The 17,885-nt window shown below is 53.6% G+C and overlaps 1 protein-coding gene across 2 annotated transcripts in view; it reads left to right on the plus strand.

Annotated features, from left to right (window-relative positions):
• Positions 1–1,232: 1,232 nt before the first annotated feature.
• Positions 1,233–17,885, plus strand: part of Itpk1 (inositol-tetrakisphosphate 1-kinase) — a 137,442-nt gene continuing 120,789 nt past the window's right edge. The window contains exon 1 of one of the 2 annotated variants that reach the window (XM_038337609.1): positions 1,233–1,457. In XM_038337609.1, coding sequence (XP_038193537.1) covers positions 1,363–1,457 — 95 coding nt within the window. In that variant the 5' untranslated portion in view covers positions 1,233–1,362. The remainder of the gene's footprint in view (positions 1,458–17,885) is intronic. The other variant, XM_038337611.2, reaches the window with a different exon arrangement.

Consider the following 17,885-nt stretch of genomic DNA (forward strand, 5'->3'; position numbering starts at 1 on the left):
ATGTTTAGCCACAAGTGCCTTTACCATCTGAGCCATCATCTCCTCAGCCCCACCGACAGGATTCTTACTGTAGGTAGGCTGGGGTGATCTGATACCAAGGATGGAGAACTTTTCTGACTCAGCAGGATTCTTGCTAAAACTGAACCAAGGGGGGGGGGGCAAGGACACCGCCCAAGGTCAGGCTCTACACGGGGACTCAGTCTGACTCCAGTCCGGTCAAGGCCCATTTCTGCCTTTCTACCAACAACTTTCACTTCTCTGTCTTCAAGCATTTTTCTCATCTCAGACCTTCAAAAAATTGCCTTTATTTCCAAAGCCTAAAAGTGTCTCTCCTCACCCCCCCCCCCCCACGGGAAACCCATGTGTCTGGGAAGAGCCTCTAATTTCTCCTTCCTATGCCTAAAGCATTCTGATGGCTGGAATGCTAGCTACTCCATGAGCCGAGATAGGGCAGGTGGCTCAGAGAATCCAGGGACTGAGGTAGAAGCCGATCGATGCCACTTCAACTGGCAAAGGAAAGCCCCTCCTGAAGATGCTCCGTGCACTATTGCGTCTTCGAGTCCCTTCTCTCTCTCAGTTATAGGGCATCCCAGAGTGTGAACCTGAGTCAGCTGTGGAAATATTACAGGACAATTGCAACGAATTGCCTCCGGGGCAATCCCCCTGGGCTGCCAAGGAACAACGACGCCCAGTGGTTTGGCCACCCTCCAAGACATACCACACCCCGACTCCCTCACCCCGCACTCTGCACTGGCCACCATCCAGCACCCCGCCACCAGCGGCGGCGCCTTTAAGACTCAGCGGCTCCCCCTGGCGGCCTCTCGCGCTTCCTCCTTCGGGAGCTCTGCTCCAGGCCCCCGCGTGTGCGCGAGCACCGGGGCGCGGAGGGCGGGGGACGCGGCGGCGCGCGCCCCGTGGGGTCCACGCGCGCCCGAGAGGCACGCGCAGGGGGGGGGAGCCGGCGCCGCGGGAGGGCGTGCTCTTCCTTGGGCTCGAGGCACAAGTGCAGTCACGGGCCGCGGCCCCGGATCCCTGGAGCCCTCGGGCGGCTCGCGGTGCTGCCGGGCGCACGTCCCGGCGCAGGCGAGCCCCCCGGGGCGGAGGGGGCGGGGCAGCGATGGTGCGCGCCCACCCGCCGGGCCCAGCCAGTGGCGTGGCGCGCTGAGCCTCCGCCCCCGGCCACTGCCCCGCCCCGGCCCGCCCCGCCCGCCGCCCCGCCCGGTAGGACCGCGCGCTATAGCCCGCTCCGCGTCCCCGCCGCCGGAGGAGGTGCCCGCACGCTCGCGGCGCGCGCCGGCCCTACACGCTCGGCCTGTGGGCGATTTCCTCCGGACCCAGGCTCCCGGGCCGAGGAGGAAGAAGATGCAGACCTTCCTGAAAGGGAAGAGAGTTGGCTACTGGCTGAGCGAGAAGAAAGTCAAGAAGCTCAATTTCCAGGCCTTCGCAGAGCTGTGCAGGTGAGGAGGGACGCGGCTCGGGGGACCCCCTGCCGCCGGAGCCCGGCTGCCCTCGGCGGGCGCGGAGCAGGCGACGGCGACCCGGGAAGGAGCGGCGCGCGCGGAGGCTGGTTCCGAGCAGCCGGGGGACCGCGGGGGGCCGCGGGCTGTGTCCGAGGGGAGCGTGGCCGCTGTGGGCGATGGACTCGGATCGCGGCTCTCAGGTGCACCGGGGTCGTGCCGGGAGCTCCCCGATCGTCCAGGGCGGCGGAACCCGGGAAATCGGGCAGTCCACGCCGTCAGTCAGAGGCTTGAGGGTACTTTTTGGACCGGTGTGTTTTCCTTCCTCCCTTTCCTTCCCCTTAGTAGATCAGGGTACCCGCGTTTGTGTGGAGCCTACTACGTGCCTCGCGTGTGCACAGCTCCTGAAGCTGTCATTGCATATCACCCGGTTTAAACCCAGTTGAAATGAGTAGCGATACTTGGCTTGTCTGTGTTGATTTGCTGTCTCATTAGAGCCTCGCAGTAGTCTTGCAAATCAGCCAGGGTGATGATTCTGGGCCACGTGTCTGAGAAGAGGGACACCCATCAACAGAGAGGTGGGGTACCTGCCTGTGGTCCCAGGGCCAACGAGTGGCAGGGCATAGAGAGTGATGGGTGGACCCGTGGACGGTAGAATTGTCCTCTGCCCTCTGGGCTGACCGCCTAGTTCTCACTGTATCAGTGCTTCGGTGGCAGAGACCGGGGATTTTAATAGATCTTGTTCTTAATACATTACAGAGGTGCAGCGTGCCTTGAGTCAGGTGTGCCTTGCCTCTCTGAATAACCTCTGGTCACAGCCTCCTGAAAGCCTAAGAATCCAGTCCCTGAAGCCTTCTGCAAACTCGGGGCGGAAGCCTTTTGTTAAATCATGTTTCCACTTGGTAGATTTGACTTTTGGAAATGGGCTTCAGTTGTATTTTTGTCTCTGGTGGGCTCCTGATTCTTGGAGAATTGAGCAGTTGGTATTCCTTATCCCTTGGTGCACAGAGGTGAGTAGCAGTCTGGGCTGGCACAGAGAGGCAGGCCTGGCAGCATTACTTTGCCCCTCATAGCTGTCCAAGAGCCTGCTGCTCCCCCCCTTCCCCAGGATGAGATGGTGCCTGTTTATAAGGGGCCCCTGGTTCTGCACCCCTTGGTCCCCTTGTGGCTTTGGCGGAGTCTCCCAGACAGGCCTCTTAGGAGAAAGCAGGCTTTTCATGGCCGGCAGGGCGTTCAGTGCATCCCAGAATTCACAAGGAAATCAAGAGGAACTCAAAGCCAGAGCTTTGGAAAAGCCCAGGGCTTATGGACCATTTTTTGAAAGGACAGTTGGACGTTTGTACCGTAAATAAACACACTGTGAGACGATGCCCTAGAGAGCAGAGAATTTTGGAGAAGCCCCTCTGACATGTTCTGGAAGTTCAGTTCTGACGGGAGGGGACCAGAGCTCCCCCTGCTGCCATATAATTTTTGGGAAATCTCAGTTCATCCCTTGTACCTTGTTTATTGATAGCTGGAGGGGTCACCCTTCATCTATACCTGAGGCTTGGCCTTGACTTAGCCTGTTTTACTCTGAAATTAGTAGGCTGCAGCAAAACAGTCTAGCGGAGGCTTAAGGGTTAAGTACTCACTGCCTGACTTGCAGTTTGGCTTGCTCTTCTCTTGGGCTCTCCTGTCTTTAAAGAGGCCTGGGGGACCCAGGGCACCCCAGGGTGTCAGCCCATGTCAGGAAAATGTTCGTTGAGCCTTCATTTCTCAGGAAGGGTTGTGAATTCGAGGTCTAGTTGCCTTCCTTTGCCCCAGTATTGGCTTCAGAGAGATGGCAGAAGGTCCCCGGGCCCTTCTAGCAGTCCAGGAATGTGGGGTTTTTTTTTTTTATTAGTATAGCCTTAGATGTTTTGTAGCTGAAGCTTAAGAAGGAAAAGAAAACACCAGAGTTTTTCTGTTGCTTCGTTACTTTCAAGGCAGTGCCCCCTAGTGGTCGTATCTTTAACTAAACTGTTGAGATAGTGACCCCCCCCCCCATCCCCTTTACTGTGTTTTTTTTATTGTGAACGCAGGAGTTGTCTGAGTGGCATCGGAGACATTGTAAAAGGGCATCATCCTGTTCCTGACATTCAGAGGCAGGGGGGCAGCGCTTCTGTACTGGTGGATGGTGATTTGTCTATGAATTTCCTGACGAAGAAGGCTGGGGATGTTGGGAAAAAGACTTGAACTCTGTTCCAAATATTTGGAGCAGTATCCGTGTGGGGAGGACTTCTAGGCTGCCCTGGAATGAGTGGTTTAATGGCAGGCCTTGTAAAAAAAAATCCTATTTCTGCCAGAGGAGATCGCCTCCTCTAGCCCTTATTTTACAGACAGGGAAGTGGGTGCCAGGGGGGCAGGGTCCATACTTCTCCTTTTCTTTAAGAGCTCACAGTCCACCCTGGAGACCTTGCGACTGGCTCAGAGGGCAGAGCCTCTCTTTTCAGGCACTCCTACCCTTGTCCAAGGGTTCAGCTGCTGCTCGCAGTCTCTAGGGACACTTTTCCTTGCAAGGCTGAGCTGTGTCCTCAGCAGTTTACACGGTCTGTTTTTCCTGAAGGGGGTGAGCAGGCCACTTTCATATCCTGGGAGGTGCCCCACCTGTCATATAGGCAGGTATAAAAGTCAACCTTTTAACTATCTGTCCTGATAGGATGGGGCCTCTGGCTGGCCAGCGGATGAGCTTTGGACCAACTTGTTACGACGGCCTTGTTTATTCCCGTTGCTCCGGTGTCTTCTCCCAAGCACAGGAGCATCCTCTGGTTGCGTCTGGTTGCCCTTCCACCTGCCTCTCTGTCCCTCACCTAGGAGTGCTTGGGGAGCCCCATCATCCCTTCTCTCTAAGGCTTTTCCAAGATGTGCAGCTGAGGTTTCAGGGGAAGTGAAGAAGAGGAGCTGGCTTGGGCCTTGGGCGTGCCCAGCTGAGGATAGCTGCCCTGGGTTTCCTTCTTTGGTGTATAAGCCTCTCCTTCGGATCTTCTCAGTCTTCTCTCCAGTGTGAGGTCGTGGTGAGCCTTGTCTGTGCTCACTGTCATTCTTGTTTTGTTTGAGACAGCACATCACTCACTCTACCAGATCCTTCTGGTCTCAGGCTCACGAGGACCTTCCTGCCTCAGCCTCCTGAGTGCCAGGCTTAGAAAGATAAGCCACCACACCCAGCTCCATTGTAACTCTTAACGATGTGCTGATGTGTGACTTAGCTCGCGCAAGGTTTCTAGTAGAAATGGGGAAATCGAGGCTTGAGAACTGTGAGGACCCGTGCCGCCAGTTGGAAGGCTTCTGTGAGCCCAGCCTAAGTCTCTCTTTCTTTTCTTCTGTGTTTTTGAGACAAGGTTTCTTTGTAGCTTTGGAGCCTGTCCAAGAACTTGCTCTGTAGACCAGGCTGACCTCGAACTCAAAGAGACCCTCCTATCACTGCCTCCCAAGTGCTGGTGTTAAAGGTGTGCGCCGCCACCACCCGTCTAAGCCTAAATCTCTTTATTGGAGGTTGCAATCTCCTTGCTTGCTCAGTGTCTCTTCATTGCTAAGCAGGACCTTTTTGGAGGCCTTTGCAGTGTGTCTGGGAGGCTCTTATCCTTGAGAAGCCTGGAGGCCATTGGGGCTGGCTCAGCGTTTAAGGAATGTGCTTACGGGAGACCCCTCAGACCAAACCCATCTCACTGTCCTGATCCACCAGGGCTCTGTTATACAGTTCTAGGAAAGGACCTAGGAGTTATGTGTACCAAGCGCTCTCTGCAGTCCAGGCTAGGTAACAGGCAGTGTGTTGCAGTACAGTGGTGTTTATAGGGCTTGGAATTTGGTATCAACTCTAACTTAGTCCTGGAGAGTGCTTTTAGGCCTGCCGCTTCCCCTTGGGCTCTACATCCCCCCTCTCCCCGCTTGGAGACAAAGTCTCACTATGTAGTCTAGGCTGGCCTTAAACTTGAGTTCCTAACAGTACTGGGGAGGCAGAGACAGGCAGATCTCTTGAGTTTGAGGCCAGCCTGGTCTACAGAGCAAGTTCCAGGACAGGCTCCAAAGCTACAGAGACACCCTGTCTGGGGGGTGGGGGGGGCGGGGAGAAAAGAAAAAGAAAAGCAAACCAAAACAAGCAAACAGAAACTTGAGTTCCTTCTGCCTTGACTTCCTCCTCAGTGCTGGGGTTACAGGTTTTCCAAGCGTACCTTGCAGCCCTTGTGTTTATGCCGGAGAACTGGATGACAGGCAAGAGCTGCTAAGCTACACCCCAGCCCCATTTCATCCTTTAGAACAAGGCCATCTGGAGCCCGCTTTCTGCTGGAATAGCTTAGTATTCTGGGCTGGGATTCTAGGAGACTGCAGAAGGATTGAATGAGCTGGTCTGCGGCTCGGGCTCTGCTTTTTCCTGTATGTTTCAGTGGCTGGCTTTGCCATGGTCTCAGAGCCGTGGAGGAGGGAGGCACCCTGAGTCAGATTCACTTCCCAGCAGCACATGAAAAATGTAATCCAGCCTTGCAAATCAACCCTTCCCCCCCCCCCCACCCCCCGAGCCCTTCGTTGTTGACCTGCTGTGGGGGAAGACATCCAGTCTTTGATAAAATTGCCTAGGTTTCCATGTCTGGCTTCACAACTCACTGCCCATGTGATGATGCCCATTTGACTTTGTAGATTTGGTGGTTTTGGATTTGGCAGTTTGCCGGCAGGGTCTGTGGTACGGGCTCACTGACCATCTTGCTAGGGGATGGAGTTAATGTAATTGAACCTCCTGTTGTAGGATCAGGTCAAGAGTGGCCCCCTCTGCCTGATGACTGTTCTTTACCACTTGGCTCTGGTTCTTACAACCCTCTTTGGCAGGCTGCTGCTGCTGCCTCCTAGCTAGAGAATCTGAGAAAATTATGAACGCAAAGGAGGTAGTCTCTTTTTTTTTTTTTGTTTGTTTTTTTTTTTTTTTGTTTTTGTTTTTTTTTTTTGGTTTGGTCATTCAGGACCGTTCATTCTATGCATTGTGAAAATGCCATCTTCATTAATAATCCTGTTACTATTATGAGCTAGCGTTCCTGATTTTCTCCTTTTTAAATATTTAGGACGTGAGATGCAGCTCAGTCGGTAGATAGCCTACCTGCCTAGTATGCAGAGTACCTGGGTTTGATCTCCAGCACTGCATAAAATGGGGTGTTGTGGTCCATGCTCCCATAATCACAGCACACCCAAGGTGGAGGCAGGGTGATCAGAAGTTCAAGGCCGGCCGTGTAGCGTGTTTAAAGCCAGCCTGAGCTATATAGCCCTGACTGACCAAAATTTGCTTCGTAGTTCATGCTGGCCTCAAATTTACAGAGATCTGCCTGCCTCTGCTTCCCAGTGCTGGGATTTAAGGTGTGTGCCACCATTCCTCCCCTCCCCCGCACTCCTTTTTAAAATACAGGCACATGCTGCAAAATTCAGAGGACCTAAAGCACATAATGAAAAGCCAGCCTGTCCTTTCTTGGCCCCAAGTTCAGCTGCTCAGGAAACTCAGTGGGCTGTCTCCATGGGTGTTGATGTGACCAAAGGGACGCATGCAGCCAGCCCCCATTCTCCCAGTGGTTACAATTGCTTGGTTGGGGTTGTGTGTCTTGGAGAAATTCCACATTGCTGCTTCCTTTGGGGCTTCTGTATCGTTGTGTGTGTGTGTGTGTGTGTGTGTGTGTGTGTGTGTGTATGGCAGTGTGGCTCAGCTCTTCAAAGGATGAACATTTTTCTTCTCCTGGGGTTGGCTTCTGCTGGCCTGGCCAGTCTGACAGTGGGTGCCCCATCCCTTGTCTGCGTGTGCATTGCCAGACGAGTGCTGCTGGGTCAGAGGTCACAGACGCTCTACTTTTTCTTGCAGTTCTGAAGCAGTTTTACTGTTTCAGTTCCAGTGGGTGACAGGGTGGGCGGGGACACACCCCACATGTCGCCGTGTGCACAGTGCCTGGCCAGAGGCAGGGGGGAGAAGTGCTGTTCTGAGTTCGCCTCGTGAGACTGAGGGACAGCTGGGCTCACGACCCTGGGTGTCCCATTCCTAATCATCAGGTCTCCTGGGCTCCACTGGTTTTTGTCACGTGAATTAGCAGGTTTGGGAGGTTCTGTGGAAGGAGGGGTTTTGTTCTTGTTCACTGTGGTAAACAGGCTTCTGAGAGAACACTCTGGCACATCCTTTTTTAAAAAGTAATATTCTGTTTAGAAAGCAGATCCTTCGCCGGAAGAGCCGTGTTTTGACGGCCTTCTTCCTTTCTCTTGAACTGGGTCTACCCCAGTCTTCCTTCTCAGCTCCTGAAGAGTGGGCCTTAGGGAAGGTGTTGGTGAGAGAAAGCAAGACCTGCCGGGCGAAGAGGCTGGTACCAGGTCACACAGTAGGCTCTGCTTTAAGGCCCATGCCCCTCCTATCAGCTGAACTACAGTCTCCTAGCAAACAGGCCCTTCCTGGGAGCTGGGACTGAGGGTGTAATTGTATTGGAGCAGGTCTGGCCATTCCCATTGGGCTATTTGAATTTGTCTGGCGCTTTGTCTTGCCTGCTCTGAGCCTTCTCAGAAAGCAGCCTTTGTGGCCTGCACCTCCCCAGCAGGGCCTCACAGGCTGGTGTCTGGGCCCCTTATGGTGCCAAGCTGCAGACTGTGATGCCCCCTCCCCCACCCCACAGTACCCTCCCACCACCTGCTTTGAAGGTTCAGTAGGGTAGATCTGTCTCCAGATCGGTGAAGGTTTGAGAATCACTCCCAGGAGGGACCCCCCCGCCCCACCCCAATTCTCAGCACCTCTGTTGTCTTTCTTAACCACCTCCCCGTCCAGGCCCATGCATGCTGGGTGCCACACCCTCTAAACCGCTCAGAATGTCCCAGGGCACACCTAATGGACTCTGCTAAGCCTCCAGTTGTCCCTGGAGCGTGAATCAGAATCAACCAGCCAAAGGCTTTCCCCGAGAACTTCTGGGAGATACTGTTCCTCTTTCACGGCATCTGCTCTTCCGTGAGCACCCCTAACCCCATGGCTAGGCTTTGCATCTTGTCTGTCTCTTTAAAAAAAAGTAGACTCCTTGAAGGGAGAGATTTGGAGTGCCAGTAAGTACAGCAGCACTCATGGTTACTCAGAGGAGTAAGATGGGGCCTCTGTTGATCTCTGTGGCTCAGCTGAAGCTCGTGACCCTGAAGTACTCTGGTCAGGAGGGAAGCCCCAGAAGTGGGACTTGTGGAAGGAGGAAGGGATAAGGCCTGGGTTAGCTCAACAAATCCCGAGTGTCTGCCCAGTGCCCTTGTGCTGGGTTCTGCTCTTTAGCCGCTGGTGCCGCGGAGCTGCAGGTGAGCCCCTCTCAGGCATGTCACACACTGCAAGGTGCTGTGAGAGCCCGGATGCTTGCAAACTGGGTAGGATTATGTCAGGGTAGCTGAGTCCACTTAGTGCTCTGATAAGAGAAGGTGTCTCTGGGGAGGTGGTATTTAGTAAGAGAGGCTGAGAGCCCCCCGGAGGAGCCTAAAGACTTGCAGAGTGGACTGAGTCCCCGGCCTAGGAGCTACAGATCTGGCTGCTTTGGTCACGGCTGTGAGTTCCACTTGACAGAAGGGAGTTACCTAGGAAAAAGCAGACATCTTTGGGTATAATTGCAGGCTGGTGTCCACATCCAGAGCGTGTTTCTTGAAAGTGTCATAGAGGCCATGTGATCTTCCTACCATCCGAAGGAGCTGCCACCACGGTCTGGGGGCTGAGGACAGGAGGGGGGCACACCCTCCTCCAGTTTGCCTCAGTTCAGCCTTTGTGTTCAGGAAATCGGGAACTGTGTATGGGTCCAGGGCTAGGATGGGTGAGCTGACCTTGCGCAGAGCCAAGGGCTGGTGGGAAACCCAGCTGATACTTGTGCCTTTTGGTTGTCATTTATTTGCTACTGACCAGTGCTTGCCCAGCTTGCCCAACCGAAGACACCTGGGCTGTTGGTGAGACACATACATCTTCATCTTCATCTAGCCTTCTCAGAAGGTGTAGCCTCTCCAGGAAAGCGGGTTGGGAATCTTCTTGTGGATGCCCTGGTGGATTCTTCTGGAAGATGCAAGCTGTCATCTTCTGTGTTACTGGACCTCATAAAAAAACTCTCACATGTAGGCAGCACTGGGCTGAGTAGGCTAAACCAAGGCTGGGCAGGTCCCTACTTCTTGGGGCAGAGGGTTTTCAGATGGGCACAGGTTGCCAGGCAGGTGGTCTGTGCACATAGGCTTTGACAGTGGGATCTTGATGCCTGGGTCTCTGTCCCTGGTGCGTGCTCACACTAGGTCTACCATGAGCTTGAGATCATCGAGATCTGATGCCTTGCTGGTGCCCTGGCCCACGACAGGGAGAGGCAAGGAGGGTCACCAGGCAGGTTGCCACATTTTGGGAAATCCATTCTCCATACCTTTTAAGATTTCTTGCCTTTGGCTGCTAGTTTGCCTTGGAGTGCACTGGTGGGGCCGAAAGGAGATGTTCCTGCCCTGGCCACATGCAGTACCGGATATCTGAGGAACCACAGGGCTTGGGGGACGGAGATGAGAACACAGCCCTAAGGTGTTTTCCTCTGTAGCTTCCAGACGCTTCGCCAGCTGACTGTGTGTGGTTGGTATTCATGTGCTTCTAGACCCAAGCTGGGAAACTGGGATGGCTGGCTTTGTGCATGTGGCTGCCAAGCCTCTGAAGGGCTGTGTTTTATATACTTCCTCTCTTCTCCCTTATACACGAGCAGCTCACATTAGATCTCAGAGGCTGCTGGGAACCTACGCAGACCTGGCGTGATCGTAGATGGAAAACCGACTCTCCCAGGTGTGTGGTGCATCTGTGTTTGCTATATGAAAATTTAGATTCAGGGAGAGTTGGGATTCCCCCTTGGGGCTGGTTGACTCTTGAGACCACATTGCTTCCACTCCGCCCGGTCACCTTGCCTGAAACACAACGTCTATTCATCCACCATTCACTCCACTCGGTTGTGAGCTGAGCATCCTGGGTGTGCATTTGCTCTCCCAGAGGGTGGTAGGCGGTGGAGATGGCACTGAGTTCTGAACTCAAGGCTTGGCCAGCTGGCTGTGGTGACTGCTTGCTATTTCTCCTCCCTGCCTCTGCTCCTGTCTCCAGGGCTGGCGAGTGTGGCGGGAGCTTAGTGAGGGAAAGATAGGGTCCTCTCCTGGGACTAGGCAAGAGGCCGGCAGTCAGGCAGCCCTCACTCCTGCAGGCTTTTTCTGGAGGTGCTGCCCACTGTTTTCCAGGGTGCTGAGGGTGGCAGGGGGTACCGGGGTCAGGGAGGCCTCTCCCTTGGTTTCACTTTCGTTTCTCTCCTGCCACTGCTGTTTGCACCCAGCCGCCAGGCCTGGGCTGTGGGGGCGAGGGAACATCAGGAGGGCGCTCTTCCCTCTGGAGTAGATCTGGGGCTGGGCCTGCCGTCCTAGGGGCCCATAGCTACCTCTGCATAGCAGCCACCCCTGGGGTCAGGATGGCTGAGTGAGTCCTTTTAGGGCCATTGTTTGGCCACAGCGTGCCAGGCTTGGGGCCTCTTAGGACCTGGGATCAGGGTTTCTTTACGAGGAATAATGCTTTATGGGCCTGCTGGTGTCTGGCTGGATGAAATTTCCTTATTGCCCTACACGTCCCTGCCTGTCTTTGGGACATGGAGAGGAGTCTCCGAAGGATGGAGTCGTTAGCCCTGTTCTAGAGTCAGCAGGCAGGGAGCTCAGATTCGAGCCTATCTGGGCCGACACTACAGCTTAAAGATTTCGCTGGGGGGCTGGAGAGATGGCCCAGAGGTTAAGAGCACTGACTGTTCTTCCAGAGGACCTGGGTTCAATTTCCCAACATCCACATGACAGCTCACAACTGTCTCTAACTCCAGTTCCGGATGATGTCACACCCTCACATGACCATTCATGTGGGCAAAAGCACCAATGCACATAAAATTAAAAAAATAAAAATTATTTAAAAAAAAAGATTTTTTGCCAGGTGGTGGTGGCGGTGCACACTTTTAATCCCAGCACTCAGGAGGCAGAAACAGGTGGATTTCTTGAGTTCAAGGCCAGCCTGATCTACAGAGTGAGTTCCAGGACAGGCTCCAAAGCTACAGAGAAACCCTGACTCGAAAACAAAACAAACAAACAAAACAATTATTAGGTTTCTAATATTCATCATGGGATTCCCAGGGCCTGTTGCCTCCATCCTGGGGCAAGCCTGGATGGTGACGTATCCCTTTCCTCACCTTGAACCAAACTCAGCCACATGGTAGTCTGTGTTCAAGGAGGTTTGGGTACCCAGTCCCTTTAAGTCTCTGGGGGAAGGCTGAAACTGTGGGCTGGTTAGAGAGGCCCACTTCCAGCTTCTGACTTTTGAAAATCTGCAGGTGCCCCAGTTGGTGGGGTGTGGTTCCTTCTTGGGGTGGTAGAGCTGTCATGGGCCGCATCGAGTACATGGGGTCAGAAGATCTTCCTGTTAAAGCCATGGGAGCTGAGCTTCGTGGACACAAGGCAGCCCTCTACAGAGTCTTGCCTTGCTTACTGCCGTATGAATGGATGTTCACAATGACATCCGTCTCTCCGTCTCCGCGGAAATAGGCTCAGAAGGATCCCTTTCTGGAGTTTCATGGTTGGTCTCTCCAGCGTGTGAAATTTGAATGTCAGTATTGGCAACTCCATAGCCCACATCCTTGGCTATACATTGCTTGCCAGAGGGTGCCAGGTGCTGATTCACCTACACTCACTCTGGTGAAGGTGCTGGGTCTGCCAAGGAGCCCTGCTAGCAGTGTGACGGACTGTCCTGTGGTGCCCAGCGTGTCTGCCCTGTTTGTAAATGCTCTGTTTTAAACTTTGGCCTGGGTAGATCCCAGTGTCCTTACCTGCCATGACCTGAGCTCTAATGCACAAGGCTACAAGATCTACTCTCTTCATGTGTTTTCTGGAGGCCAGTTTTGGGGACCCTGGAACCTTATCCACTCAAGCTAGATCCTTAGAAGGTTCGTGAGCCTGTTTACAAAGATCTCCCAAATCTGGCAGCCTCTTGGGACTGTTTCTTTGGGAGGGCAGTTCCTGGGCCTCAGAAGGGTGGCTGAGGGATTCCTATGTGTGTTTCTTTGGGACAGATGGCGTGAGTGGGTGAGGGCATCTTCTGGCCAGACTCAATCAGTGGGAACTGTTACACTCAAGCTGACCTGAGACGGTGACTGCTTCCTGGAGCCTTAGCTCCAGCATCCTTGGAAGGAAGAAAAGATGGGACAAGGGAGGGCTGTAGCCTCATAGGCCTCTTGGCTAGGTTCCTGTCAGACCAGGGGACAGTGGGCGGTTTGCTCCTTGGGGATTGCAGCCCCGATGTTTCTCCTCGCTGGGTGACTTGCCTGTGCTTCAGTCCTCTCTGGGCCTTCATTTCCTCCCCGGTTGGACTTGCTCCTGGTACCTGTGCATCAGAGGTATTCAGTACGTATAGACTTCCCTCCTCTCTCTCGTAGGCCATAGCCTAGCCCAGGAAGAAGCTGCCTCTTGGTCAGCTGCTTCACACGTGTTTAGGTAACCTTGTTCTGTGGGTGAAGGGTGCTTCAAGATAGAGGAATATGGTTTAGGACCTTTGAGCTATGAAGGTTTTGGCAGATGCAAGCTCAGAGGGGCTTTGTTTCCACAGCTCTGGAGCCCTCAAGTATTGTTCTTTTGACCTAAATAGTGCTCAGTCAGGGTCAGTTCTGTTCTTGGCCATTGCTGGGGGATGGAGAGCTGGGTAGGCTGGTGGTTTTCTGTGGGTACTCAAAAGGTCACGCCCCAACCTGGTCCAGCCTCTTAAAGGTCATTAGCTGAAGGAGGTTCCCCATCAATTGATGAGTTATTTTTGTTGATGTTCTCAAGGTGAGTGGTACCCCTTGCCTCAATCTAGTAGTCTTTCTTTTGGCCTTGCTGGGGATTCTTTGATTTTTGCAGTGTTCTCATGGGTGGGGAGGATTGGTTAGGTAGGTGTCCCTTCACCTGAGGTAACCATTTGGGATGTGGCCGATTCTGTGGGTGCCTCAAACCAATAAGTACGGTGAGTTGTGGGGATGGGGTGATGGTCTAAGGCGCAAGTTGATAGTATGGCCAGTCCTGCAAGCTGAAGGGTGGATGGGTTCTGAGAGAAACCTGGTGCTGTCTGGGTCGTGTGCTAAGGGGGATGTGCTGGCTCTTGTGACATTTGCTTCATGGAGAATCTGCCTTCAGGTATAGGTGAGTCCAGACCCTCAAGTGATGGTCCTTGCGGCCTGCCTCCTGTCTGTTTCCCCGCTGTTATCTACCTCGTTGACTCTCAGGCCCACACGTGGTGTGAGGTGAATCCGCACAGCTGGCTTTTAGTCTGTACAGAGAGTTGGACTGAGCTCCTAAGTGTTTCCTCATTTGTCCCATGTCACAAGCCTGTGAAGGCCGTGTTTTCAGTACCCTAGTTTCCTCATTGAACTTGCCTGGGGTCACAGAGCTTGTGGGTGTTGGAACTGGCTCAGAGTTGGCCTTGCCAACTCTAGGGCCCCACTGGGTCCTCAGACCGAAGTTCACAGGGACAGGGATTCATTGTGTGACCTGTCCTCCTGAGCCATACACTGTGTCTGAACCAGGCCTTCACCTAAGGAGTGATGTGTGCTGGGGGTTGGGGATGGGACGTTCCCGCCATAAGGTGTCAGTGGTGACAAGGTGACCCCCCCAAAGAAGCTGTTAGAGGCAGTGGGATGAGGTGGCAGCCAGTTGGGGGAAGGGCCTCTCTGTTTCTGGGGTTCAGTTTCCAGCCACGTGAGGACAAGGACTACTCCATCAGGTCTGGGACTGTGGAAACCCAGGGTGAGGGCCTGATATTTTACATATACTGTCTAGAGCCAGGACACTTCCTAAGGGGAAAAGGGTGAGCGCCCCCCAAATCAGAGCCCAAAGCAGAGCCTCAGTACTGGCCTCTAGTGTCTTTAAATAAGCCCGGTCCTGGTTTGTTCTATGGTCAGTCTACACAGATGTGTCCAAGGAGCTGGGGTCCCAAGGCTGGTGGGTGGACATCCTTGGAGAAGGGCTGGTATCCTCCTGCCATGCTCACAGGGTCTTGGGGAGGCTTCCCCACACCTCAGAGTGCAGGAAGAGGTTGCTGTGCGGACCTTGGGGTGTTGTCATTGAAATGTTTTGGAGTGAAACAGCCCATGTGTTCTGTAAACACATCGGCCCGTTGCCATTTGGCTGTGCTCTGCTTGGGGAGAGTTGAGCTGTCTATCTGCCAGGATCCCAGAGGATCCTGTGAGCCAGGAGCAGCTGTGACCAATCAATTGGGTCATTGGATCCAGCGGGATTGCTGGTCTGGGGGGGGACCTTGACCTGTCCCGGCCTCAGCTCCAGTGATGTGTCAACCAGGTCCTGGCGACTTGCTACTGAACAAGTCCCATGGGAGCTGTAGAAGGACCCTCTGGGGACATTTCTAACTGGAAAAGTGGAGGCAGTGGTCACCAGGCTGCTGCTGGCCACAGACCCCTCCGTCTCCCCACCCTTGTACAGGGTGGACAGGTAGCAGGGGAGATGCTTAGTCCAATGGGGCCTGGCTAGGGTTTGAGGCCTCATGGTCCTCCCTGGAGCCAGGGGAAGAGGAGACCTGCTTGGAGCCCTTCCCAAGGCTTGCTCAACCCCTATCGGGTGCTTCCACTGGGTGGCCCGGATTCCTAGGTGTGGACCTTTGTAGTAACAGCCAGGTTCCACAGCTATGTGGAGGATGTGCTGCAGAAGCTCTGAAAAGAAGGGCTGCTCCAGCCCTCCTCGCCGCGGTCACCACAGACATCAGGACTTGCCTGACCTTTGTCCTGTCCACTGGGAAGAATCCTCTTGGGCCTTGAGCTGCCCAGAGAAGCAGAAACTGGGGTCAAAGCCGGGCGGTGGTGGTACACGCCTTTAATCCCAGCACTCGGGAGGCAGAGGCAGACGGATCTCTGTGAGTTCGAGACCAGCCTGGTCTACAAGTGCTAGTTCCAGGACAGGCTTCAAAGCCACAGAGAAACTCTGTCTCGAAAAACAAAAAACAAACAAACAAAAAAAAGAAACCGGGGTCAGAGCTCAGCCCACTCCGTGTCTGGCCGTGTGGGGATGTGTCACAGGTCCCCTGTGAGGATCCAGCTCAAAGGTCCTGGGAAGTGAGTTTTCCTTCCACTAAGCTTCTGCTTAGCTGTGGCAGCCTGAACAACCAAAGAACCTCAGGGCAGGACCAGCCCTGATTTAGGAGGCCATGGGAGGTCATGAAGAAGTCATGGGAGGTCATGAAGAGGGTCGTTAGTTAATCAACTGATGAAGTCAGAGCTCTGGAAACTGAAACCAGGCTTGGTAAGTCAGTGCCTTGACCCATGCAATTCTGAGAAGGCTTTGGGGCCTGGCCCTGGCTCAGGCAGACTGTGAAAGACAGCCTACAACCTTGGTTAAGAGGTCCTACCCACAAAGAAAGAGAGATGGAGTGGGGGATGGCACGCTGACAAACCACCAGAAGTTAGGTGTGGTAGTCCGTGCAGTAACCCTGGCGCTGGGGAGGGTGAAGCAGGAGCGTCTCCAGTTCAAGGCCAGCCTGGACGATATAGTGAGACCCTGTCTCACATGAAAAAAAAGCAAGTGAGAGAGCGGGGGAGGGGAGAGAGAGAGAGAGAGAGAGAGAGAGAGAGAGAGAGAGAGAGAGAGAGAGAGAGAGAGAGAGAACAAACTACCTATGCTCCCAAATCAAATGGCACCAAGGTCTTGTGGGTAAAGTGGGTCTCCTTACACTAAACCAGTTCCAAGAGGCAATTGTGTTGCTACTGTGTGTGTTTGTGTCCTCAGACCTGTTCCTTGTTTTTAGAAGCAAACATGAGAATGGACACGCATGCACTCATGCAGGCACCCGAGGCTCTTCTACGCTTTTTTATCTGCGTTGACTTTGAATTGTCGGTGTTTAGGAAATAATGCCAGAAGATAGGTTATTTGCTATCTTTGGGCAACACTGGGCTCTTGTCGGTCTCCTTCAGAGGCTAGACCTCCCTGAGGACTCACAGTGACCCTTTCCCCTCGTTTTAGCCAGCTTTGACTCCTGTAACAAATACCACAGCCTTGGGACTTCAGATAGATTCTGTTGACCCGCTCAGAGACTAGAAGTGTGGGGAAGGCTTGCCGAGCTGGCTCCTGGTGAGGGTTTTTGCCGACCTGGCTCCTGATGAAGGCTTTCTTCCTAGCTATAAGGGCGCTAATCCCATGTGGGAGCCCCATTCATATGATCTCAGCTAAACCTAATTCCCTAAGATCTGTTCCCAAATATTGTCTTGTTGAAGAGTAAGGCTTCAACTTGTATGAGTTCTTTGGAAAGACACAGCCTTCAACGTGACCCCACACTGCCGAGGGGCTCCACAGCCTGAGCTGCTGACCTCCCTCCTCAGGCTGGGAGGGGCTTCAGGATCTGGCCTTTGCATCAAATGGGTTTCAGCTTCCAGCTGTGGAGCAGTTTGGGGAGGAGGAGGCTCCCACCGAGTTGGTGGAGATGGGTTCTAGCGTAGTGAATGGTATGATTCTGATTTATTCTCATCTAAGCTTTTTTTTTTCCCTCGCTGAAAGTGCATTTGAAGGCTGATTGTTATTGTCCATCTCAGAATTGGTCTAGGGCATGTGGCTAGTGTGGCCCTTAAGCAGGAGGGGCCTGATCTTGGGCCATGACTCTCTCCTGTCTTATGTTAGGGTGGGGAGCTGAGGCCTGTGGAGGGTTGAGAGGGCCCAGGAGGGACCTCATGTGGTTGGTGAAGACCCAGCAAGGCTGACTTCCTCAGTGCCCCTCCCCCTCTTCAGCAATGCTTCCTCCTCCCATTTGCTTGTGAGAAGGGCCCCAGATGCCCTGGCTTGTATTGAACCCCAGTTGAAGGAGACAGACAGGTGTCATCTCCTCCCTGAAAAGAGCCCTCTGCAGACAGCATCAAACCAAAATCTGAAGAGACTTCTCCCACACGCCTGCCCGCATTTCTTTCTTGTGTGTTCTCTTCTTTTTGGTATGGGCTTGTTGTAGACACCAAGCCATTGTGCTTGTAACATTTTGGTTTCTGATTTCTACACCTGTCATTGTAGTGTAAACAGAGTCCATATTTATACTTTACACTGTCTGTAACCCTGTCTTGCTCCCCTGACCTGACCTCTCTTCCTCCCTCCCTCTCCTTTTGGTGTTGCTGCTGGCACATTAAGCACACAGTCTCTAATAGAGAATGTCTTGGTGACCAAAAATCTGCTGGCCTCCCACTGAGCACGGCCCCCAGCCCCATAGAATTGTCTTAAAATTTTTATTTTGGGGGCTAGGTATTGTAGCACTTAGGAGGGAGAGAGGCAGATGGATCTCTATGAGTTCCAACCTGGTCTACATAGTGAATTGGATCCAGAGGGATTGCTGGTCTAAGGGGTGACCTTGATCTATCCCGGCCTCACCTCCAGTGATGTGTCAACCAGGTCCTGGCCACTTGCTAC

The sequence above is a fragment of the Arvicola amphibius genome, chromosome 7, assembly GCF_903992535.2.
Source record: "Arvicola amphibius chromosome 7, mArvAmp1.2, whole genome shotgun sequence".
Taxonomy (NCBI): Eukaryota; Metazoa; Chordata; class Mammalia; order Rodentia; family Cricetidae; genus Arvicola; species Arvicola amphibius.